Here is a 25368-nt window from a genome sequence, read left to right on the forward strand (position 1 = left end):
GAAAAATCAATTAAGTATCTGAGTATTTGCACATCATTTCTTACCACTGCTGTATCGACACGGTATTGATGTTTTGTCTCGCCATTGTGTCTGTTGACTGTTTGTCTAAAGGAGTTTTTGTCAACTCATCCATAACACTCGTGGCCCAGCTAACAATCTGTTTGAGGACAGGATTCAAGTTATTCAGTCTCACCCAACCATGCGTGTTCAGCCTTTGCATTGAGCTCAGGTGCACAGTGATGTAGAAAAAGTGGTTAAGATTGCATGACTGTGTTTTATGTGTTGTGTTGTATTATTTGTCATTTTATATTAACTGTTCTGTTGATGGCGGCACGGGCACCTGCAGCGGCTCCTCCCTCTCCTGTGGTTGAGAGAAAAGAAATGTCATCTGTGCTGTATATTGCACATACTACACATTTGATAGTAAAGTTGAATTGAACTTGAATGTCAAGTCATGTTAGAACAGTACAATCCACAATCGCGCCTACAAAGTTGGAAACACAGAAATTCAATGTGACATTTAAGATACAGGAGTAATTTGGCAAACTGATTTATTGACTACATAAACCGCATTCAGATTGAGACACTGGGTGTGTGTCTCAATAATTAGACCATTGCCACTTCAATTTACTGTTCATTTTCATGCTGAAGCTGAATGCCAGAGTAGTTATGAAAGACCATGCGAAACCCTTAAATGTTCCCGAGTATAAATGCTTCAAAATAATTCACTCTACTGTTTGAAATCAAGATTTTTTTTATTTTGTATTGCCTTTTTACAACCATATCAATGGGATAAGAATCTTTGCTGTTGTAGACATCACCGCTCCAAATGTTTTACATAAATCAATCAGCAACCAGAAACGTAAGGGATTTGTGCCACATGCCATCACTGTGGCATCTCAAATCATTTTAGTAAATACTGTATTTAACAAGAATGAAAATTCTGAACAGAATTGGCCTCATTCTCATCACAAAACTGAAAAATTATTTGTAAAAGGTTTTAAATTAAAATTTATTTGGGGTTTAAATGGCGTTAAAACAATGAACTAAGATTTGCTGGAAGGGGATTTAGGAATGAAATCCTAACCAAAAGTTGTGTGTCAGCATAGGAACCTGTGGCACATTCAAATACAGTTTTTGTATCCGTCTCTGTAAGATGAGGGATGATGGAACGATATCTAAACGTCATGACACAATATCACGATATGAACCTCACAATAAAAGCACGATATTGTGGGGAGATTGGTGACAAAAAAATGACATGATACCGTATAAAACTCAATATTGAATATTGAAAAAAAAAAACGGAGGAAAAAAACAGCCCAAGATTCTGGTTTTGCACATGATAGCAATGACACAGAAATTGGCTTGGCGAGTTATTTTGGTGTCATGAGTATCAATTGGTTCAGCGGCGCAAAGCATCATAGTCCATGTAGTTCACAATGCTTTGTTCGCCTGAATCAGGGAGAAAGTAACATCTTTTGATGGAGATGCGCAGCTTTCAATATGACAACAATTTCGTGGCAATTTTAATATCACGTTACATATTACGTTCCCTCCCTATGTAAGGCACTGCCACATTGGACCATTTTGGGGCTGAAAAATACTTCTTGGGTCCAGGTAAACTATAACCACAATAATACATTGTAAAAAAAATTGAAAGCTGAATAAATGTGAATTGAAAGTCTGCCAAATCACAAAACGCTGTAAAGATGGGGAAAAAAAGTCAAATAAAGCCGAGATTCATGCGACTGCAAAATCATGTTCTCAAATTGTTTAACTGCTGACAAAAGAGGCAGCTATAAAAAGTTGAGTGTGAACTACTGGTCTGATCTTGCTTTTTTTTTAAAGTCAGCTAGCAAGTATCCTGAGTTCCTGAGCTGGAAAACAGAGCAACATGAGCTGATTATTGTGTCTGGAGCTTATACGGTGGAAATCACATCAGGTGATCCATTTTTTTTGGCTGACATTATTCAATAACACAGTGCAGTTTAATCACGTTAGTATGGTATCATCTATCTCTTCATTGGAGTCCTGCTGACTGGCAATCTTCTTCAAAGAGCGGCGATGACACTCAGACAAAAGGTCATTACTTGCAGAGTCCAAAATGGCTGTAATCATCTGAAATGCAAAACGTAATAAAAAGTACATGAGTGTCTTTTTGCGTCAATGATTTCCATCTATATCCTCTAGATCCTCCTCTTTGTTTTCAAATCTCTGAATAATCTCGCGCCACCTTACCTCTCTGAGCTCATACGCCCCTACACCCCTGCCCGGCGCCTCAGGTCTGTGGACCAGTCTTTGCTAGACGTACCAAGAACTAAACTGAGGCTCAGAGGGGATCGAGCCTTTTCTGTTGCTGGTCCATCTCTCTGGAATGACCTCCCACTGAACATTCGGCAAGCCTCCTCGCTGCCCATCTTTAAAGCCCTCCTCAAAACTCACTTGTATTCTTTGGCGTTTGACTCAGCATGACTTAGATTTGCTATTGGTTTTACTGCTTGGTGCTTTCTACCGCCTTATTACTTATTACTGATTCGTCTTACTGTTTATTGTATATGTTAAATCGCTCCATGTACAGCACTTTGTATGCAGCGATGGCTGTTTGAAAGTGCTCTATAAATACTGTTGACTTGACTTGACTATAATGCACCATACTGTCCGTTAGTAGTCTAACCTGCATGCATTCCTCTCCCTGGCGCAGTCGCAATAGGTTGACGATGGTGTGCTCGCTCTGGGCTCTGACGCTGGTGTTCTTGTCTTTAGTGTTGTCCAACAGAGTCTTCAACAGAGGCTTAATGTGATTTGCCTCCATAGCAGGTGCCGCAGGCTCTTTGAAGACCCACCACAGTACCCGTTCGGACACCAGCCTGATGTCACTGGACTGGTTCTGAAGACACTGCGGGGGGTCACACAGACAGCAGGTGTTACAAGGAACATAAATCTTCCAACATATATGCTATGGTAATACAGGAGCTTCATTATGGGAATAATAATTAAATTAATTTCCAATTTGTTTGTATAGCTCCATGTCATACTAAATGCAACTCAAAGTGCTTTAAAGTAAAAAAATATATATATAAAACCGACCAACAAAGAAACAAACCTACCTCACCCACTGAAATAAGATATTCCCAGCCCCCCACCAAACAAATAAATAAATAAATCGTCCATTGAAATTCAATTCACGATTCCCAAATTCCAGCGTGTCTAAAAGGTCTTTTGATAATACAGGTCTCGAGATTGGTGTTGAGTTTTAAGTGCGTTAGGAAGCTTCATTTAAACCAAAGTAGTCCCATGTGGCATCAGTAGGCAACTCAAAACCCCTATATGGGGGGGCATCAATTACTCGTGGGTTTTGGCGTTTGGGGGCAGGGCTCGGTTAAATGTGGTATACAGAATGTTTGGTCATGTTGTTTTGGGGGCATCAATACTGGATTTGCACTTCATTGTTCAAGTGAGACAAGTGGCACAGTCCGGATATGTGCCATGGACAGGGGGGGGGGGGGGAGAACAAAACCAAAAAAACAAGCATGGAATCGGATATACAGTAAATATATCCCGAAAATGCTTTGCAAATTTCCCCACTTGTGGGACAATTAAAGGTTCCATTAAAGCCTCTTCTAAATGTGGATAAAGAACAGCTTAGTATTGGATACCTGCCAATGGGTCTACATAATAAAGTGACAGATTGCATATGTGTGAATCCAAGCCTGACATCATTGAGGTAGGTCGAGGTGGGTCTCCTAAAAGTACACGTCAGTTCAGGCCAACTAAAACTTTAACATATGCATAATTTCATTATAACTTATGTGTTGTCGCTGCCTGGTGTTAGCAGGTGTAGTGTTGCCAGTGAATGTGAAAACAGTTTCACTTGAAAAATCAACACAATCAATGGATACTGTAAAGGTATTAAATTGGGCGCTTGGACCTGTTGTTTAAATCCAACCGAAAAGACTGGCATCATTAACAAATTGACGACCGATTATGTATTGCAGAACAAACCTTGACAAACTGCGTGATGAAGCGCTGGGAAACATTACTGCCTCCATCCACGCCGAGCTGATACCGCATCAGGAATCCCATCCCTCTGATCCCACTGCTGGCAATGGGAATCTGAAAGAGGAGCCAGGTCAAATTATCCACTCATACGCTGACTACCTTTACATGCAGTCAATAGTCAGGTTAAGTTCAAAATCCCGTTTCCTGAAAAATTCAGAATAACATGCGTGAGCAGACAAACACATTTGAATAACCTGATTTAAACGACAAAGCAAGTACGTCGTGAAGCAAATACAACGATCCCTCGCTTTTTCGCGGTTTGTTTATCGCGGCTTCAGTGCATCGCGGATTGTTTCAAACATATTTAAAAATATCTGTATATTTTTATCTGTATATGTTTATTGGTCGCTACTTTGCGGATTTTCGTTTATTGTGGGTGGTTTTGGTCCCCATTAACCGCGATAAACGAGGGATTACTGTAGATGTCATATCCTCTGCTTACTTTCTACCATCGATAAAACACATTTTCATGTCACTCACCACAGGAATAAAATACTTGGTTTCTTCCTTGCGCCAAACGTGTGGACGTGTGCATTTCTGTAGCTGAGCTTCGCCATAATCGTTTACCTGTGCTTGTGTATTTCCGACGGACTTATGCACACGTGAATGTGTGTCTGTATACATGTGTCATTTTCACCGCAGACAGAAAACAATGTGAAAAAGCGGCGGAGAAATTAAATATAGTATTCAAGTTTAGGCTTGCTATGGGGAGAATGCAGCACAAACAAGTACTTCCTGTGAATAGAGCAACAGCATCTGCAAAGTGCCTCCTTTGCAATAGATAACCCGATCGAATTGACATAATCCAATACTCGGGTTAGAAAAGGGATAAGCAAGGAATATTATCGTGTTTAAAAAAAACTGAATTAGAGCATATTCGGGTTTTTGCATGCGTTTAGCTGGCCTCTAAAACACAGAATACTGCCAATATTCGGGTTTGAAAAAGGTTATTGATTTGATGTAAACAGTCACTGTGGTTGTTTTAAGGGTTGTCAATACAAGATATTTTCTAAATATCAATATAAAAATAAATCACATTTATGCATACTGGGAATATTGTAACGAAAAAAAAAATCACAAATGTCCAGCTTATATAAAATAATGCATCACCAAAAAAAAACAAAACATTTCTGATCCTGAATTCCAATGTAGCTACATAAGCACTGCAGTAATAGTATGATTTTCTCTTTTGCCATGGATACAAAATGCATCCTGAAAATTACTTTTAGACTTGTTGAGGAGAACAAGAAAAAGGGTTGTGAACAAGGTCATTATAGTTCATGAAAATTACCAAAATAAACTGGTCTTGAAAATAAAGACACGACAAACAAGAGTGCTTTTAAAAAAATAATCACTGAAACAACATTAACTTTCTCAAGACAACTAATCGCGAAAGTCTTTTTTTTTTGTCTTTGTCAAATAATATACATTTTAAATGTGATTATTTTGGTATTGCTGTGTGGCTAGCCGTTCAGAGGAAGGACGGCCAAACAGTTGTTTGAGAATGGTATTTTACTTAACTTTATTAAATAACGCTTAGTGAGCTTTCAGTTGTATTTATTTATGTATTTATTATTTTTACTTAGCAAAATACTGCATATACAGAAATGACCCTTTTCCCCCAATTAATATTGCATTGGACAAATACTCCATGTTTATTCAAAAATAAAAAATACCGGTGTACTTAAAAAACAAAACAAAAACAAAAAAACTCCACCAACTTATACAAAGCATTTTCAAACAAATAAAATCAAACCCGTAATAAAAACTCATTAAAAAAATTCTACCTATTCTATCTAACAAAAATGAAAACCGCCCAATTATTATAACCCTTGGTTGTGATTATAATGCTTTTTTTTTTTTTTTTAAGAAACAAACATTCAAAAAGACAATCAGGACAGCTGTTTGCAAAGAACAGATGTCTCTCTCACACACACGCGGCAAACTTTCTTCTCACCCTATCGGCAGTGGCGTTTTTCAAAATGGTCTCCATCACGGTGTCGCAGTATTCCTTCCCGCACAGCTTTTCAGGGGCACACTTGACAGCTATGGCTAGCGCCAAGCTACGACCGTGCCGCACCATCCAGTCCACTCCTGACATATCCGCTGCAAACAAGGACAAGCAGGAATCAGCTCTCTCAAAAAACATATTGCTGATGAAGGAAGACATGATAAGCGCCAGACTGGGACCACGACCTGACCTACAAAGAACTTCGTCTCTAAATTTAGATGTGTCGTTTCAACAACAGACTGCCTACTGTACAGTTAGCTACTCACAAAATCACCTATTTGTGTTTTTTCGGGGTGTTGTGTGCTCCTTTCAGTGCGCGAGAAGAGGCGAGAGTTGGAGCAGGACGACTTGTGGCCTACTTCACCATGGCAACATGCCTGCTCACAATGTCCTCGGCCAATTTCTGGCCGACAAGAACATCACTGTGCTGGAGCAAACTTTACTCGCGTGGCTCAGTTGTGATGTCCTACCCCTACCGACCCCCTCATTACCAAGCTTCGAGGTAAACTAGTCTTAATAATGTGAACAACATTAAGATGGCTGTGAAGAATGGAGCGAGAGAGAATCCTGGAAGAATCACATCTGGGGTCCAAGACACGGTAAAGACAGCTAGGGAAACGTGTGACTTTCCGAAGGGATTGCTTCAATAGGAAAAACTTGTCTGACATATCTTATACGTACGTGTAAACACTCAGACAGATGCGCGTGCGCACACGCACTGTCGGCACATGAGATAATCCGGTTATGTTTCGTTCTTTCAGAAAAAAAAAATAGGTTAGGCTAGAAATACGTTAAAGCGAACAAACACCTTAATAGATAAACTCAGAGAAAATTTACTTTGCCTTTACAGTGGATACCAACCCAAGATGTGCTGAAGCAACACACTCTTCAGCTCCTCCTCTGACAGAAAAGGGCAGAGCTCACCAACACAGCCAGCTGAAGCCATCCTAGTTGCATCCTATTTGAGCAAGCACACACAAGGAGGTGAGCAGGCAGGCACATACGAGAGGGCATCGATTACTTTTTTTTTTTTTTAAATAAAAATGCATTGTGCAGAATCCTTCCAAAGCAAATGGCTTTCAACCTTCTGTATCTTTGAATTGTATCCCACAAAGAGAGATCATACATGCTGGCATGCAAGGAGACTTATGAGTGACGTGGCGTGCAAAAGGGGGACCACATCCCCTGAGCTGATATTCAGGGGTTCTGTGCCCTGCAGACTCGTCTTCACCAAGTAATTGGAATTTCTTTTGGTCCTCATCGAGACTTGAACAATCACCCTTTAGTTTCAAAGCCCAAGATGAGTTACTGCTGCCCTATTTACTCATCAAGAGACTTAAAACCACTTCTTTTGCAAACCACATCCTCTCACAGCTTCCGTTTCAGCAGTGCTCACATAAAAATACCAATACCAGAAAACAGTGTTCTGAAATGCTTCTATGGTTACACTTCATTTGACTGAATTGGTAAATTAGAAGGTAAATGCTTTCACCAGAACCCACCCCCCCAATCCCGTTTCATGCTTCAAGTATCTGCTCCCAATGTCATACCTCGTCATGTCCCAGCATGCCTAGTAATGTGGTGGTGATGTTCTTGCGGATGTTTGGATCCACCTTTGACCCAGCCCCTTGAATGACGAATCTTAAAGCTTGCAGCATTGTCTCCCTGTCAAAGACCAAGTGTGATAACAAAACCGTAAAACACACTACCCAAACATAAAAACCATAATTTGGTGGTGTTGGTTCTATTTGTGTGTGAGAAATGCGGTGTTCCCCAAAAATAGATTTTTAAAGGAAACACACATTCATTCATTAAATTGTCTGCCAACAAATGTACAGTTCAGATAAAAGTCAAATACCGGTAATAAAAGTTCTGGCTAGTTTGATATGTGAGGTTTTTGATAGTTATAGGATTTAATTTAATTTTCCTTCCCTTCGGCAAAGCATCTCGAAAATATCAGCTTATCGTTGGTTTTGGCTTCAAAGCTCAGTTTGCTGTTCTATTTAAGTTTGAGTGTGCTCAGTGTGAACAACAGGTTACATTGCTTAATAATCATGCTGTAAATTAGCGTAATTACGCCACAGAACCCGCAAAGAAATTTACTGACTGAATAGTAATCCCAGTAGAAACGTAGCAGACAATTAATTGCTTCTATAAAGGAGCCCAAAAATATCTGCAGCTAACAAAAGGGTTCCTGCATATTCATAAGATATAATTAAAGCTAAATATGAGAGTTGGTGTTAAATTGTACCGCTCCTTAGTATCCACTTACTGTACAACTGTCATATTGCAGTGACATTTTAACTTGACTAAGAGCAATTTATTGAGGAGTTGCCCAATACCAGTTATTTCTTTAAACCACAACACCGACTCTGAAATGTCACTTGACGTTACGTTTATTTAACCTTGCATGACTGAATACTAGTCAACACATTTAAAAAAATTGTTTCCATCAGAAATCCACATATACTTTTCTCTTATTTTTTTGCGCCAATTTTGAATCAGGGTTCCCACTCTTTCATTTATCAACAACAGCCAGAAACGCCGCCGACTTCTCTGGGCCCTAGCTCAGCTAAGATGAACTGAGGCAAAGTGCAAAAGTGTTCTATGGTCGGACGAGGCCACATTTCAAATTGTTTTTTCAAATTAAAGTGAAACCACACAAAAATCCTCCCTGGCAAACAAGACAAATGACTATACAGTACATCCAAAGTATTAATGTAGAGTACAGTAACACTGGTAACCGGCCATCCAAATAATATCGCCGTAGGAACTATTTGTCACACATTAGCAATCAATGAATACTTGGTGATCCCCAATAATTGCACACACCTGACTCCAGAGTCCTCTGCATTGCGAATGGCAGAGAGTTGCTCTGTGAAGAGCGGGTCAACCTTGCTGTGGATAGAAACCAGTTGGCCCAGGGCTTCAGCAGCCCTCAACCGCACGGCACGGCTTGAATCTTGCAGGGCCTTTAGGAAGGTGGTCTGCAGCTGTGGCAGGAAGGGCTTCAACGCGATACCCACCTGGAAGATGGAACACCAAACACGAGAGTCAAGCTCCGCATCTCATCTCGATGAATCGGTGATTCCAAGAGGAGAACCTTTTAACAGACCTTTGCTAGCAGAAGGGTAAGCGTCTCCAATAGAGCTGTCTTCACTGTCGAGGCAAAACGGTCACCCAAGATGCGAATAAGGGGCCCAGTGATGTTGACCACAGAGGGGCGCAAAGCCTCAGGGGATGTCAATTTAATAACCCCTCCTAATGCTTTGGCTGCTTCTTCTTTCTGCTCAGGGCTACCAGTAAGGACGCCTTCTCTCAGGACAGGCAGGATGCAAGTAACACCCTGTAAAAGCACAAAGATGATGTGTAAGGGTAAGAGTTGGTTCCATTTTCCTCAATTTTAATGCATTTTTGTAGTGTGTTCGTAAAAATGTAAACTGCATGTTCTCTGAAGTCCATGGGGGTACAATGTTTACTAAATATATGCCAATTTTTCAATCCATATACTATTCTACCTGCCTTGGCTCAAAAAAGGTTGGGAAACACTACTCTCCACGATAGCAATAGAAAATTAAACTGGGGGAGAGCCTATACATTCTCAACATCACTGACGTATTTTACTTGACTATTGAGTGTGCGACAGAAAACGGTCTTACCTTTTTGGGCAGACAGAAACCAGGCAGGTGTTGACCTTTTACATCAGCGGCTGCTGATCTAATGTCTCGATGAAGGTCATCAATTAGAGCCAGCTGGCTGCTTGCATCCAGTTTCTTTGAGGGGGGGAGAAAAAACCCAAACAAAAAAAAAAAAAAAAGAAAAGCAAACAGTTAGCCGATAAATGGCTCCAGCGGCGGAATATATTGGAAACATTAATTCACATGAACACACCTTAGTGATGGAGTTGATTGTGTCCCAACTCTGAGACAGAACCTCTTGGTTGGTGTCATTCAGAAGGTGCATGAGGCCTGACAGCAGGTTACGTGTATGGGCACTATAGTCTAGGCGTGTGCGGGCAAAATAGGCATTGAGCATAGTAACAGCGGCCTGTCGGAGGCCAGCATCTGAGTTTCGAGTCGCCTCCAACAGATCATCGATGATGATGCGTTGACCCACTTCATCGTCCACAGAGAGGACCACTGTTTGACAACTGCATAATTCCTGATGCAAAAAAAAAATCCCTGTTACAACAATGTAAAAACAAAACAACAACCAAAAAACAATAGCATCAACATAGCTTGTTAAGTGTTACCTGAGATTCATCCTCTGTTCCTAGTTTTCCTTTAAGTGAGGAGAGGAGGGCGGGGAGAATGACGCCTAGGTGGCGGGTCAGGGCATCACCGGCCACAGCTGACAGGAAGGCCAAAACACGAGTGTTCACAGGAGGCGCAGTCAGCTGAGGGAACAGGATTTGGTTTAGTCAGTCACATTCTTGCTCTTCCGGTAGTTATAATCATAAACTGCTACCTTTGGCACCAAATAGGGCAGCACTGATCGGCTCTTAACTGCCATGACTTGCTTCAACCCATCCAGAGCAAATTCTGCTGTCTCCTCATCATCCTGGAAAAAGATTTAGCACCAAAAAAAAAAAAGTGAATAGCCCATAGCAAGTGTACGATAAATCTGGTTAGAATGTTTCCATTTTAGTGACTTACAAGCTGTTTCAGCAGAGTAGGCAGGATGTCATCCAGCGCCTGGTGACCAATGGTTACATGGAGCTGCTCAAATGTTTTGGCTGCAGCCTCTCTAACTTCTTCCAGTGGGTCACAGAGAGCCTTCCTTACAGTGGGGACCAGAGACTCTGAGAAGACCAGCACCTATGAAATAATAACAATGTCAGTCTTATTTAATGGTGATGATCTGCTTGACCCATAATGAGGAAAATGCATTTAATGACTGACCGCGTCTTTGCTGGTGGACTTGATGATCTCACTGAGGCCAATGCAGACGCCCTGCCTTTCATCACTCTTGTCAGAACGTAGACCCTGTTCCAGGATGGGAATAATCTCTGGAAGAATCTTCTCACCCAGCTTTCTCACCAGATCACCCAGAGTTCGAGCAGCGATCTAAAATCATGCAGATACATGCATTGAGTTAAAAAAATAATAATAATTTAAAAAAAAAAAGCATGGTGTAGTTAACTTTTGCAAACGGAAAAAAGGTTAAAAAAAAAAAACGCCAACAAGAAAAAAAGAGAATAATCATCAGGTACATACTGTTCTCTTGTCAGGCCAAGTGGAGGCCAAGAAGCCGAGCAGGAGGGTGAAGAGGGTCGGGAGGATTTCTCGAAGGGTTCGTGGTGTGTTGGTTACCACTATCTTCCACACGTGTAGAGATGCCTGGCGGACTACCAGCTGGGTGTCCGAACGGCCCATGTAGAGGCCGGAAAGCACACGGTTACGCCGCTCAGCCCCAAGAGCTGAAATGATAGCCTAGAAGTGAGACAATTAAAGTTAACCACAGGCAAACACTTCAAATGTTTCCCCTTTTACAAAACACGCTACTCTGATTCCATCTTAAAATTACTCTATTACCAGAAATAATTATCTGGTTCAGAAAACAATGTCTTACTTTATTTGATGCAGCAGTTCCAAAGTTGTCATCTTCTGATGCAGTCTCTGTGGTCATCTTTCCTGTCACCCCAGAGATATGGAACAGCAGATCTCCAAGCAACTGGACAGAACTGAACCTATTCGGGAACACAAACATGGCCACACAATTAAATGGAGATTCAAACTACGGCCATCTAATCTTCACACTTTACTGAGACTAAGTCTTGCCGACCTGATTCTCCAGAGGTCATCAAACAGCCCCTGCTCTAGTTCAGGAAGCAAGAGTGCAATTGCAGTCTCTGCATACATACTGATGATGCGCTGTCCAGCTCGTAGCGCAGTGTCTCTCACATATTCATTTTCATCAGCCAGGGCCTGGTGATTCAGACCGCAAATGTAAAGATCATCTATTCAAATAACAACACTAAAATCATTGTGCAATGATTGAATCACTCCGATCATTCCAAGCAGAGAAGCAATTACCTTTAGAATACAGGGGATGATGGGCCCGACATAGGGAGTGAATTTGTCTCCAAATGTGAGAGGCAGGTAGATGAACATCATGATGTAGCCATCTCTCACATGGGATGCTATATCCACCTTACTCGCAGTCTGTACCACATCTGGCATTAGTTTGTCCAGCTTCTCAACTCCAAGGCCGGCCATCACCTCAGCCAGTCCTGAATATACCAGAAATTGAATTCCGTCAGCAATTTGAATTATTTTACTTCAAACAAATGAAATGATCAGCAATGTTAGTCACCTTGGGCTGCCCCGGAACGATCTACTGAGCTCTGCTCAGAGGCCAGCGTCTCCATGAGCCATGGCAGAAGATCATCAAAGCAGGATTCACCCATTCCCTTCACCATGGCGCCCAGGGCTTTGGCTGACACTGTACGCACCTAGAGAATAGCATCTACGTTATCAGCTTCAGACACACGGACACACACTATTGCCGCTTTATTTGTCAATCAATCACTATTCCCACCTCAGGCACTGGGTCCAACAAGGAAGTCTTCAGTCCAGGGATAACACTAGGTAAGTATGGTGACAGATCCTAGCACACAACATAAACATACCACAGTGGTTCATTGGCTCAAGAAAGTGCTTGACAAGCTAAACAAATTGTGATACAGCCTTGTTGTATTGCGGAGAGCAGTACCTTCTGGTCGGTAAGGGAGTACATATTTCCAATAATCTGTGCGGCCATCTTGCGAGTGTCAGTGGAACGATCCTGGAAGGCTCTCTGGACGATGGGCATGATCAGAGCGAGGGAAGGGGCGTCAATGAAATGTACAAACTTGGTGTCCAGAAGGGTTTGAAGACATGTCTGGGTCCTTCGAGATGGATCAGTCAGAGCATCCAGCAGAACGGGCGTTATAGCTGAGAAAAAGATCATGACAGTCACTATGAATGGGGTCTTATGACATACAATCAAAGATGATCCATACACAGTACTCAATTTGAACACTCTTGGGAGTCCTGCAGAGAGTTCTACCTATCAACCTAAAGGGATGCGAGACTTCAAGACAAAAGGTCACACTCCAGTTTTAAAGAATATAAGGATTTCTCATCTGCACAAGTCTTGTGAAATATGTTGCCAGCTGTTAAGCCATTTCTCCGGACAAGTAAGCCACCATGTTGCACCTTGTGACCGCATGCTGATCTTGTAAAAGCAATGGACTTTGGTTACAATACAATTTAAGACATCTTTATTGACATCGTGCTTCCACAAAAGCGCTTTACAAAACATTTAAAATAAAATAACAATAATACAGCTTGCTTAAAAGTCCCCTGAATAAAGAAAAATGGAGCTCATAAAAGGGAACTTACTGGAAATTAACACACAAGACATTTTTGATTGAAACCGAGCATCCCGGATAAAGTTTCTGTCATCGTTGGTAGGAACATGTAAACTCTACACAGAAGGCTCCGAGTTGGAACCGAATTGGCAACGTAAAACTGGTGTCTTCTGTTATTTATATAAATATAGAAAACTGCACGACTAAACCAATGAATCAACTTTCAATCAAGTCATTTTAGACATAAACTGTCTTAATTTGAATCTACAAAAAACTAAAATGTTGAGCAGTCAAAATCAGAGCTACTTTTGACGATTGCAGAACTAGCTGCTGAAAATGTGTTTGTGTACAGTGGTCTCTCGTTTATTGCGGAGTTACATTTCCAAAATAACTCACAGGAGGTGAAATCCACAACGTAGGAACGTTTTTTTTTTTACAATTATACTATATTTAAAGTCTGTAAACTTCACCAAAAACATTTTTCACATTCCTCTCATTTAGACATGCTCAAAGTTCAAACATTTGCAAGGAAAATAGGATACAGTGTTGTTCTTATTATTATTATGTTGATTGTTGTACATATGATTATTTATTATTGTTAATATTATTTTACTATGAAACAAAGTTAAACACCCCTCCGTGAGTCGTCACCTTACCGTGGTGGAGGGGTTTGTGTGTCCCAATGATCCTGGAAGCTAAGTTGTCTGGGGCTTTATGCCCCTGGCAGGGTCACCCATGGCAAACAGGTTCTAGGTGAGGGGCCAGACAAAGCACGGCTCAAAAGACCCCAATGACGACAAAAATAAATGGATCTAGGTTTCCCTTGCCCGGACGCGGGTCACCGGGGCCCCCTTCTGGAGCCAGGCCTGGAGGTGGGGCTCGTTGGCAGGCGCCTGGTGGCCGGGCCTACACCCATGGGGTGCCTCCCTCCGCCTTCGGGTGGGTGGACGGGTCCTGACTGTTGTTTGTGCATATGCACCAAACAGCAGCTCAGCATACCCACCCTTTTTGGAGTCCTTGGAGGGTGTGCTGGAGAGTACTCCTGCTGGGGACTCCATTGTTCTGCTGGGGGACTTCAATGCTCACGTGGGCAATGACAGTGATACCTGGAGGGGCGTGATTGGGAGGAACGGCCCCCCCCGATCAAAACCCGAGTGGTGTTTTGTTATTGGACTTCTGTGCTCGCCACGGATTGTCCATAACGAACACCTTGTTCAAACATAAGGGTGTCCATATGTGCACTTGGCACCAGGACACCCTAGGCCGCAGTTCGATGATCGACTTTGTAGTTGTATCATCGGATTTGCGGCCGCATGTTCTGGACACTCGGGTGAAGAGAGGGGCGGAGCTGTCAACTGATCACCACCTGGTGGTGAGTAGGCTCCGATGGTGGGGGAAGATGCCGGTCCGTCCTGGCAGACCCAAACGTATAGTGAGGGTTTGTTGGGAGCGTCTGGCGGAATCCCCTGTCAGAAGGAGTTTCAACTCCCACCTCCGACAGGGCTTTTCCCATGTTCCGGGGGAGACGGGGGACATTGAGTCCGAGTGGACCATGTTCCGTGCCTCTATTGTTGAGGCGGCCAATCTGAGTTGTGGCCGTAAGGTGGTTGGTGCCTGTCGTGGCGGCAATCCTCGTACTCGCTGGTGGACACCAGCAGTAAGGGATGCCGTCAAGCTGAAGAAGGAGTCCTATCGAGCCTTTATGGCCTGTGGGACCCCAGAGGCAGCTGACGGGTATCGACTGGCCAAGCGGACCGCGGCTTCGGTGGTCGCCGAGGCAAAAACCCGAGCGTGGGAAGAGTTCGGTGAGGCCATGGAAGCCGACTTCCGGACGGCTTCGAGGAAATTCTGGTCCACCATCCGACGTCTCAGGAGGGGGAAGCAGTGCACCACTAACACTGTGTACAGTGGGGATGGGGCGCTGCTGACTTCGACTCGGGACGTTGTGAACCGGTGGGCAGAGTACTTCGAAGACCTCCTCAACTCCACCAACATGCCTTCCTTGGAGGAAGCAGAGCCTGGGGACTCTGAGGTGGGCTCTCCTATCTCTGTGGTTGAAGTCACCGATGTGGTTAAAAAGCTCCTCGGTGGCAAGGCCCCAGGGGTGGATGAGATCCGCCCGGAGTTCCTCAAGGCTCTGGATGTTGTGGGGCTGTCCTGGTTGACACGCCTCTACAACATCGCGTGGTCAACAGGGAGAGTGCCTCTGGATTGGCAGACCGGGGTGGTAGTCCCTCTTTTTAAAAAGGGGGACCGGAGGGTGTGTTCCAACTACAGAGGGATCACACTCCTCAGCCTCCCTGGTAAGGCCTATTCAGGGGTGCTGGAGAGGAGGGTCCGTCAGGAAGTCGAGCCTCAGATTGAGGAGGAGCAGTGTGGTTTTCGTCCCGGCCGTGGAACAGTGGACCAGCTCTACACCCTTAGCAGGGTCCTTGAGGGTATGTGGGAATTCGCCCAACCAGTCTACATGTGTTTTGTGGACTTGGAGAAGGCGTTTGACCGTGTCCCTCGGGGAGTTCTGTGGGGGGTGCTTCGTGGGTATGGCGTACCGAACCCCCTGATACGGGCTGTTCGGTCACTATACCACCGATGTCAGAGTTTGGTTCGCATTGCCGGCAGTAAGTCGGAACCGTTTCCAGTGGGGGTGGGACTCCGCCAAGGCTGCCCTTTGTCGCCGATTCTGTTCATAACCTTTATGGACAGAATTTCTAGGCGCAGCCGAAGCATTGAGGGAGTCTGTTTTGGGGGCCTCAGTATTACATCCCTGCTTTTTGCAGATGATGTGGTGCTGTTGGCTCATTCAAACGGGGCTCTACAACTCTCACTGGAGCGTTTCGCAGCCGAGTGTGAAGCGGTTGGGATGAAAATCAGCACCTCCAAATCTGAAACCATGGTCCTCAGTCGGAAAAGGGTGGATTGCCCCCTCCGGGTCGGGGAGGAGATATTACCCCAAGTGGAGGAGTTTAAGTATCTTGGGGTCTTGTTCACGAGTGAGGGCAGGAGGGAGCGAGAGATCGACAGGCGGATCGGTGCAGCGTCTGCTGTGATGCGGACGTTGTATCGGTCTGTCGTGGTGAAGAAGGAGCTGAGCCAAAGGGCGAAGCTCTCAATTTACCGGTCGATCTACGTCCCAACCCTCATCTATGGCCACGAGCTATGGGTCGTGACCGAAAGAACGAGATCCCGGATACAAGCGGCCGAAATGAGTTTTCTGCGCAGGGTGTCCGGGCTCTCCCTTAGAGATAAGGTGAGGAGCTCGGTCATCCGGGAGGGGCTCAGAGTCGAGCCGCTTCTCCTCCACATCGAGAGGAGCCAGATGAGGTGGCTTGGGCATCTGATTCGGATGCCTCCTGAGCGCCTCCCTGGTGAGGTGTTCCGGGCATGTCCCACCGGGAGGAGACCCCGAGGAAGACCCAGGACACGCTGGAGAGACTACGTCACCCAGCTGGCTTGGGAACGCCTCGGAATCCCCCGGGGAGAGCTGGAAGAAGTAGCTAGGGAGAGGGAAGTCTGGGCTTCCCTGCTAAAGCTGTTGCCCCCGCGACCCGGCCCCGGATAAGCGGTAGATGATGGATGGATGGATGGATGGATGATGGATGGATGGACAAAGTTAAACATCTGCTTTAACACTCCTGTTTTGTTGTGGGCCACAAGGTTAAATCTAGCAAAGAAAAAGGGATTCAGGACCCAGAATATAGTGCGGATTCAAATGCTGTAAAAAACATCATGTCATTATGCAGTATAATATAAAGAAAGTCAATTAGGACACAATGCGGGTTGTTTGCTGTAAAAAAAAACAACTACTTGGGAGGGGGGGGGGGGATCTGTGATATAGCGAGTCTGCGAAAGGTGAACTGCAATATAGCGAGTGACCGCTGTATTTCAACATGGACACATAACCCAAAATAAATACATTGATGAAAAAAATAAACACTTCTCACCTAGAATTTCGGGGTTACGGATGACTGAGCCAATTTGTCTGAGAGCCTGCTGACCAGCTTTTTGCACCTTCACATGGGAGTCAGTCAACACTTCGGTCAGTTTGGGAACAATATTTGGCAGACAGGAAGATAACTGCTTAGGTGCACAGAAAGCCATGGCGCCAAGTAACTCCACAGAGCCTGTAAAAGCATATTTTGAATATTGGATGGATGAAAATGCCCATGCTTTCACAAGACTCATGGCTTGTTTTTGTGTGTTGTCCATGCAGACCTGCTTTAGTCCGCCACGACTCCTCTTCCAGGGCCACAAGCAGAGAAGGCAGAACTAGTTTTACACCGTGTGCACTCAAGTTCCTCATCACTGCCTTAGCACAGTCATCAGCAGCCTGGTGCAGGGATGAGGGAACATTACAAACAAATTCACATAAACCATCCATTTGAGCACGTTGTGAAACTGATTTGAGAATTAGAAGTTTAAAAAAAGAAACACTAGGAATTGATTCTCTTGCTCACCTCTCTTACATACTGATTTCCGTCTCCAAAGCATAGCAGGAGGTGTGGCAGCACATGAACAACATAAGGCTCAAACAGTTTGCCCAACATGTTGCACAGCATCTCGAAAGCAAAAAGTGCCCCTGAAAGAGATGAACCATCAATATTCTAAAAATGCAACAATGAATCCATTAATAAGACTACTAAGTGATCAACAAATTAATTGACATATTCTGATAGCCGATTCATCATTTAGAGACGTGTTTCTTAACACTAGAGAATCATCTTTATTGGCCAAGAATGTAGAACACACAAGGAATTTGTCTCCGGTAGTACAGGCCACACTAGTATCATCAATAACAAGAAACTACGATAAACAAAAAGAACGAAAATAGGACAGAACAGAAAACTACCGGTAGATATGCCAATGTGCTCTGGCAGCCTGAATAAGTGAAGTGCTTCTGTGGCAGCCACAAATGCTGAAGACTAATTTTTTTTAAATAAAAAAACATCAGAAAAATAACTTTCAAAACAAGCCTGATAGACAAATCTATGAGGAAAATGGTATCATGTTTAAAGTTTCCGTTAATTTGGGCATGTCTGGACATACTCAGCGCTGAGGTGTCGGCCGTTTGGGCGGAGGGCCTTTTCTTGAGTAATCACGTCAAAGCAGGGGGGGTGACGAACAGATGGAAAAAGGGAAAAAGGCGTGACTCGATCACAATGTGGGAATAAATGAATTGGGAACAAAGAGTTGTTGAATACCAAACGACGGTTTGGGAATAGCCGTCGCGCCCAGGTGGACATTTGTCATCAGCAAAGTCTGTGACTTGTGTCTTCGGGTAGATCAGATCACTACCGAGGGGCCGGACCGGGGGCGCGGTATGGAAACCTGCGGGCAGTGTTTTTCTTGTATTTTGCCTATGTTCACAATAAAAGTCCGACTGGAGGACAAGGGACTCTGAGTGTGATCATGGAGCAACTAAACCGTCGTTCGCGCTCAGAGATCTACTTCCGCCGAAGAAAGACAATCTTCCCCGTGTGTCGAGTCATTTGTTTAACTTTGTCCGGGTAAAAAACCTTGACAAAGCCGCAATAACAAAAGCTGTGGACCATTTCTTGAACTTGTGCTCTTCATGTTATTGGGAGTTTTAGTGTGTTTGAGGCTCAGCAGCTTGTCAAGCGGCAAGGTTGATGGTGTCTGATGTAAGACCCGAAACACCCTACGACCCCGGGAACATCACTGACGATGTGTCCAGGTCGCACTACAAGGTGTATTCAAGTACAGTCCTCACCTTCCCTTCGTCTGAAGTTTTTCTTGTCCTGAATGGCATCAGTCAACGTTGCCATGATGTCCTGCTGTTTGAGAGCCAGGATACCAAGTCCTTTGACCAGGCCAGCAAGCCCATAGGCAGCTCCCTTCCTCTCAGCATACTTGTCACTCTCCAGCAGAAGCTGCAGCAGATTCCTCACTATCCCTGCAGCATCTTCTTTGATGGCAGGCACTAAAGGAGGCAAACAGCTGGCCACTGACTCTTGAACCTACACGGGGAAGGACAGCAAAGACATTATATATTGGAGCACAATATGGCTCTTTAATTAGATTCAAAAGCGATGGATGATTATTTTCTTCTAGTAGCTTGTACTGTAAAGTCTCAGTGTGTTGCCCTGGAAGCGAGCAGGGACTTTCAGGGAGCACTCTGATCAAAGAGTAAATTTAGTCATAACGGAGTCCTTCTGTTGTGAAGACCATGAAGAGTGTAAATTAACACAAGAGACAATAAATATGCGGGTATATCATGCATCCGATTCACTAATCCACCCCATGGTGGAGACTGCAAAGGCCAAAGTGGATGGCTGAAAATTGGTGAACAATTCAGGCAACAAAAACATCTGAGAGGCATGCTTGTCCACAGTTCATTCCTTGTTTCAAGAAGGAACAAGAAATGCACATTGTTGATGACCACAATGCATCTCACTGTTTATGTGTGCACTGTTAAACTGCTCACCATCACTTCGTGTTTTGGATGACACTAAATTTAAGCAAAAATAATTTCGGCATCAAAGCTGAAAAAAGAGCCAATGTTTCTTACTTGCTGTGCTGGTGTAGAAAGAGCTGTGATAAGCTTGGCCACAATGGGTTTGACCTTCGGGTCATTTTTGTCTAGATGTTTGGCCAAGGAGCCCATAAGAATAACCACACTCTGACGGACAGCGTCATAACTGGCGTCCTGAGGCGCATTTTTCAGAAACTCTTCAAACACAGGAAGCAGGGAGCTAACGTTGTCCTGTAACACACATCATCACATTTAGAGACTCGTTAACTTTGAAGAAACACAAATGACTGTACGATATTATATGCACTGAAAACTAACTACAAGGAATGGTGAAAAAAGGAGCGGGCCGCACCTTTCCATGCGTGTTGAGGGCTGACAGCGCTGCCTCCAACATGCAGCGCCGTACGTCAGTGTGACGGTCATTCAGAGCATCAGGAACAAAGAACAGGAAGAGGGGAGTCACCTGAGATTCGTCTAAGTACTGGGACAACTTGTTCAGCGTGAGAGCAATTCCACACCTAGAGCCATGAGTGACAAACAATCTCAGTGCAAAATGAATGAGTGCAAGTTGGACAGTTCCATTTCTACGCATCGGAAGCCATATGACGTTGGGTTTTCTTCTCTCTTACCTTGCTTCCCATTGATCCGGTGGAGATTCCGAGATCACTCTGCCCAAGGTGTCTAGCACAGGTGGCGGTCTCTTTAATGAAGAAAAATAAAGGTTTGTTTGGTTTGGTTCAGAAGCAAACAGCTGCCACAATAATGTTCGAGATAATTGGTATTGTGGGGGCGCTCACATAAAGTTTTTGGTGGTAGAGCTCAGTTAGCTGTCCAAGGACTGGCGCAGATTGGTCTCTATAGTGAGAAACGGCACTTGACAGTGCTTCAGCTGCAGCAGAGCGAACGGCCTCTTCATGATGAGTGATGTCACCAATTAGTAGGGAGCAGAGCTCTGGGACCAACTCCAGATCAAGAGACTGCCAGAGTCTAAGAGGACCAAAACATTTTGTTACACTTTGGTTTCTCAAAATTGCCCATCTTAAACAATGCTGAACTTGTTTTCACTGCCACTTAAAGACACGGTAGTACTCCTTTAGACTGCTTTCAGTGGTCAGTACTTGTAACATCCAATGGGAAAAAAGTATTTAATGTCAGCATTCCAAAAACAAACAGAAATATAATACACATAAAAATTCATCGCATATACTTTTCAGCAAATGCTCGTCCTTCTTCTTCAACATCAAACCTAGCGATCCAGAGCCTGCGCAGCAAACTCAGTCCACTCTGCTCTGTGCTGTCTGTTGACAGAGCAAACTCCATTTCTGACAATCCCTGTATACCGGGGGAAAAAAAACAAAAAAACTATATAAATTTGTGTTCATTCAAGGTATCATTTGTTCAATTCTGTTGGGCTTTTTGTGAATAATTGAGCGACTAAGCTCAAAGTGAAGGAGAACAGCAAAGAGCTTTAAAAAAAAAAGTAATTGGGTTATTTGAAACTCACTCGAAGAGCAGCATCACGGACAGAGAAGCTAGGTGAAAGGAGGGCGTTGAGCAGGACATCTATCTCTGACTGCTCTGCTACTGTGCAGCCCTCACCTCCCCCGGCACTGCCACAAAGTGCTGTTAGACACTGAGACGCCAACACCTAATAAAGAGTTGGAACGGCATGTCAAGCTGCACAGTCCACAATTACACCAATGCAGAAAAAATACCGCTAGTCATATTTCGCACAAAATATTGAATGTCAACACATGTACAGAATTTGACTAATGAAGGCAAAGTTTTACACACACACACACACAACTATGACTCTTGACAACAACAAAGTTCCCATGCATATGACAGGTGGGTTTTTCATTTGCCATTTTCTGAAGCTTTTTGTCCCAAGTCGAAGACAGATCTAGAATATGGCTTGTTTTGGCTTCCCTCAAACTCTAAACTGTCTCTCTCTTAGTGCACATAATTAATTAAGTCAAGTCAACTGTATTTATAGAGCAAATTCAAACAGCAAAGTGCTGTACATGGAGCAATTTAACATATACAATAAAGAGTAAAACAAATCGGTAACAAAGACGGTAGAAAGCAACAAACAGTAAAATCAAGAACAAATCCAAGTCATGCTGAGTCAAATGCCAAAGAATACAGGTGAGTTTTGAGGAGGGTTTTGAAGATGGGCAGCGAGGAGGCTTGCCGAATGTTCAGTGGGAAGTCATTCCAGAGAGGGACCAGCAACAGAAAAGGCTCGATCCCCTCTGAGACTCAGTTTAGTTTTTGGTACTTCTAATAATGTCTGGTCCGCAAACCTGAGGCGCCGGGCAGGTGTGTCGGGCCGGATGAGCTCAGAGAGGTAAGGTGGCGCGATATTATTTAGAGATTTGAAAACAAATAAGAGGATCTTGAAAATAACTCTAAAATGAATGGGGAACCAGTGAAGAGATGCCCGAGTAGAAGTTATGTGCTCCCTCTTACGAGTCCCAGTCAAGAGGCGAGCAGCAGCATTGTGGACCAGCTGAAGGCGCTTAATGGAGGACTGGCTGACTCCAAAGTAAAGGGCATTGCAATAATCGAGCCGGGATGTTACAAAGGCATGAATTACTGTCTCAAAGTGTTCATGAGAGAGGAGAGGTTTTATTTTGGCCAGCTGTCTAAGGTGAAAGAAGCTGGATTTAACAATTTAACAAATTAAGGCATGAAGACAATGCTTGACTTGGCAAAGTTCACCTGAAGTCTTGGTGTCGCAGTGGAAATAACTCTGGTCAGCATCATCAGCATGTCAACACGTGGAAGCAGTTCAGGGCCATTCTGAGAAGATCAAAAAGAAATTTAGAAGCAGTCTTGCCAAAACGGTATGCAAGAAGAACCAAAATGGATCCTGTTTTGAATGTCAGTATGAAAAGAAATTCTACCTCGTCTATAAAGGTCGCCTCATCTGTCTGAGCCCGAAGCTGACAATGCTCATGGATGATTTGCAAAGATCTAGTCATTAAGCTCTCAGTCTCCTCTGTACTGCCCGAAGACTTCCTGAGTGTAGCATTCAGGAAAGGGAAGCAAAAGCAAAAAGCAGGGGCAGGCAGTGGGGTCACACCTGGAAGAGGAAAAAAATACAGTACAAATAAGACGGGTAGGAACTACCAAAATCATAGCCATTGTTACAACTAGGTTTCTGCAGGGTTCGATTCCATCTCAGGCCTTCCTGTGTGGAGTTTGCATGTTCTTCCCGTGCCTGTGTGGGTTTTCTACGGCTACTCCGGTTTCCTCCCACATTCCAAAGACATGCATGGCAGATGAATGGAGCACTCTAAAATGTCTCTAGTGTGAGCACAGATTGTTGTGTATATGTACCTGCCCTGCGATTGGCTGGCAACCAGTTCAGGGTGTCCCCCGCCTACTGCCCGAAGACGGCTGGGATAGGCTCCAGCGCGCCCCGCGACCCTTGTGAGGTTAAGTGGATCAGAAAATGGATGGATGGATGGAAATATATATATGTATATATATAAGGATGGTAGTCCGCCGGGTCACCTATTACAGTGCCCCATAGATGAGGTGCCCGTCTCAGATGATTATTCTGCATTTTGCTGTGTGCATTATAAAGCATGTGGACTGTGTACAGCAGCTCATTGTGACTCTGTTTAACATCCCACAGGCCTTTTGTAAATGTATTTGCATGATAAGCACATATTCTAAAACAGAATTTGACAGACAATGATCATGCCTCTCCTTACCACTCGTCTTGCCAGCTTTCTGAGGGACAGTGTGGTGATGTAGCAGCTGCACAGTACGGGTAACTGCTTTGTCCAGGTCCTCCTGCTCCCAGGCCACATCCATTTTACACTCAGGCTTTAGCAATCGTAAAGTAACATGTCCCACAAGAACACCTTGAAAAAAAGCACAAATCACAGTATTGTGGTGTCAAATTAAACGGTGCCGTCTATGGAAATTACTATCACGCAAGTAGTGTACCGAGATGATGGAGGTGCTCGGGTATGAGGCACACTCCAATGTCCAAAAAGATCTGCTGGACACGTGGAGCAGTCAGCGGGGAGCGCAACAGGGGCAACAGAACCTGGAGGACTGAGGGTAGCTCTCGGGTAATCTGAGCTGGTCTCTCTTTAAGAACAGCCACGAGGAGGCCTACTACACTTTGGAACTCTATATTGAGCTGCGGGAAAATGAGAACCAAGTCAACAGTCTACAAGGTGAAAAGAACAAAAGTCAGATATTGGGCTTTTTTAAAAAAAAATGGTTTGCTTCCTTACCACATGAAGTCTTTTACGTATAGTTTGCTCTTTATCACGTTGCAATTCAATCATTTCCTTCTGTTTGCTGGTGAGCTGTACGTCATCCTTGATGCCCCTTTTCTTCTTAATCTCCTGTGAAATCACATTTAAATTTACATCCAGGAATGACATTTAAAACAGCATAGAAAAATGACTTTAAACTACCTCCTGTAACTCAAGTCCAAAAATCTGTTCCTTGTAGGAGTAGACTTTGTTCTCTTTCTTGATATTGCCTTTCTTGGTGTTCTCTTTTTGTGCACTGGGAAAAGAGTGATGGAAAGATGGACATCATTGAAGATACAATCGGCCAATGACATGACAGACTCAATGTATCTTTTACTTTTCAATGATGGAGTTGTCATAAAGTTCCCCCTCGGGAGTCAGCATGATAGCGTACTCCTCTCTGGTGACATGAACTAGAGCAGGTTGGGAAAGTTCCTTTGTTATGTGACTGATTACGCGAGGCAACAGCTTGTCTGGAGAAAGGCTGCAGAGGGCACCAACAGCATTTTTCACTGCCTGAAGAAAAATGAATCACAATTTCCCTCAGGACATATAATTTTGTTTAATTGATGTTACTTGTTATATGTTATTGGGAATTTCTCCATTGTGAGACGAATAAAGGTTTTCTTATCTTATGTATTTATGGCCCTTTAAACAATATTTTTTTTGATGTCATTCATTTTTCTGTATAAACAAAATTAGGAACACTAGGAACAGTAGGGATTAACCTGGTTATCAGTGTTGACTTCCAACAAATGTGGTAGAATAGCCTCCAGATTATTTTCGATGAATTCTTCTGCTTTTATGTTCATGGAAGAGAGCAGGAATGGCCACAGATCACTGCGAGCTTCCACTTAGAAAGATACATAAAGAATAGACAAGATGTAAAACACATGAAAGGTATAAAAGGCAAGAAAGTTACCAAATGGACAGTTGTGTAATATGTAACAGGCCCTTCTTGTACCTAGGGATGGATGATGAGCAACAATGATGATCTCCATAGCCAAGTTCTCTGATTCATTAGGGTCTCCCCATTGACTGGCCAAGGCGCAAATGGCATGCAGTGCGTCCAACAGGACACGCGGGCGAATGTAGGTTCGACCAAGCTCGGTCAGCTCTCCAGACTCTAACACCAAGACATCCTGAGGCATAACCTGATAAAACAAGC

General features: G+C 43.8%; 1 protein-coding gene across 1 annotated transcript in view; it reads right to left on the bottom strand.

The window, feature by feature from the left end:
• Nucleotides 1-736: 736 nt before the first annotated feature.
• The window catches only part of gcn1 (GCN1 activator of EIF2AK4), a 31737-nt gene continuing 7105 nt past the window's right edge, over nucleotides 737-25368 (bottom strand). Inside the window, exons 18-57 of the mRNA XM_052068127.1 lie at nucleotides 25165-25354; nucleotides 24929-25053; nucleotides 24538-24716; nucleotides 24363-24456; nucleotides 24177-24290; nucleotides 23881-24079; nucleotides 23643-23795; nucleotides 22827-23005; nucleotides 22642-22722; nucleotides 21422-21565; nucleotides 21125-21249; nucleotides 20715-20904; nucleotides 20547-20617; nucleotides 20270-20435; nucleotides 19954-20148; nucleotides 19156-19402; nucleotides 17882-18003; nucleotides 17640-17754; nucleotides 17369-17548; nucleotides 12788-13008; nucleotides 12614-12682; nucleotides 12389-12527; nucleotides 12109-12305; nucleotides 11858-12000; nucleotides 11645-11762; nucleotides 11290-11505; nucleotides 10975-11139; nucleotides 10729-10890; nucleotides 10541-10633; nucleotides 10326-10469; nucleotides 9965-10234; nucleotides 9733-9846; nucleotides 9189-9419; nucleotides 8906-9099; nucleotides 7624-7738; nucleotides 6935-7031; nucleotides 6020-6168; nucleotides 4006-4116; nucleotides 2678-2899; nucleotides 737-2121 (exon numbers count right to left, since the gene is read on the bottom strand). Of these exons, the coding sequence (XP_051924087.1) occupies nucleotides 1996-2121; nucleotides 2678-2899; nucleotides 4006-4116; nucleotides 6020-6168; nucleotides 6935-7031; nucleotides 7624-7738; nucleotides 8906-9099; nucleotides 9189-9419; nucleotides 9733-9846; nucleotides 9965-10234; nucleotides 10326-10469; nucleotides 10541-10633; nucleotides 10729-10890; nucleotides 10975-11139; nucleotides 11290-11505; nucleotides 11645-11762; nucleotides 11858-12000; nucleotides 12109-12305; nucleotides 12389-12527; nucleotides 12614-12682; nucleotides 12788-13008; nucleotides 17369-17548; nucleotides 17640-17754; nucleotides 17882-18003; nucleotides 19156-19402; nucleotides 19954-20148; nucleotides 20270-20435; nucleotides 20547-20617; nucleotides 20715-20904; nucleotides 21125-21249; nucleotides 21422-21565; nucleotides 22642-22722; nucleotides 22827-23005; nucleotides 23643-23795; nucleotides 23881-24079; nucleotides 24177-24290; nucleotides 24363-24456; nucleotides 24538-24716; nucleotides 24929-25053; nucleotides 25165-25354 (6165 nt within the window). The 3' untranslated portion in view covers nucleotides 737-1995. The remainder of the gene's footprint in view (nucleotides 2122-2677; nucleotides 2900-4005; nucleotides 4117-6019; nucleotides 6169-6934; nucleotides 7032-7623; nucleotides 7739-8905; nucleotides 9100-9188; nucleotides 9420-9732; nucleotides 9847-9964; nucleotides 10235-10325; nucleotides 10470-10540; nucleotides 10634-10728; nucleotides 10891-10974; nucleotides 11140-11289; nucleotides 11506-11644; nucleotides 11763-11857; nucleotides 12001-12108; nucleotides 12306-12388; nucleotides 12528-12613; nucleotides 12683-12787; nucleotides 13009-17368; nucleotides 17549-17639; nucleotides 17755-17881; nucleotides 18004-19155; nucleotides 19403-19953; nucleotides 20149-20269; nucleotides 20436-20546; nucleotides 20618-20714; nucleotides 20905-21124; nucleotides 21250-21421; nucleotides 21566-22641; nucleotides 22723-22826; nucleotides 23006-23642; nucleotides 23796-23880; nucleotides 24080-24176; nucleotides 24291-24362; nucleotides 24457-24537; nucleotides 24717-24928; nucleotides 25054-25164; nucleotides 25355-25368) is intronic.

Source organism: Hippocampus zosterae, chromosome 6, assembly GCF_025434085.1.
Source record: "Hippocampus zosterae strain Florida chromosome 6, ASM2543408v3, whole genome shotgun sequence".
Lineage (NCBI taxonomy): Eukaryota > Metazoa > Chordata > Actinopteri > Syngnathiformes > Syngnathidae > Hippocampus > Hippocampus zosterae.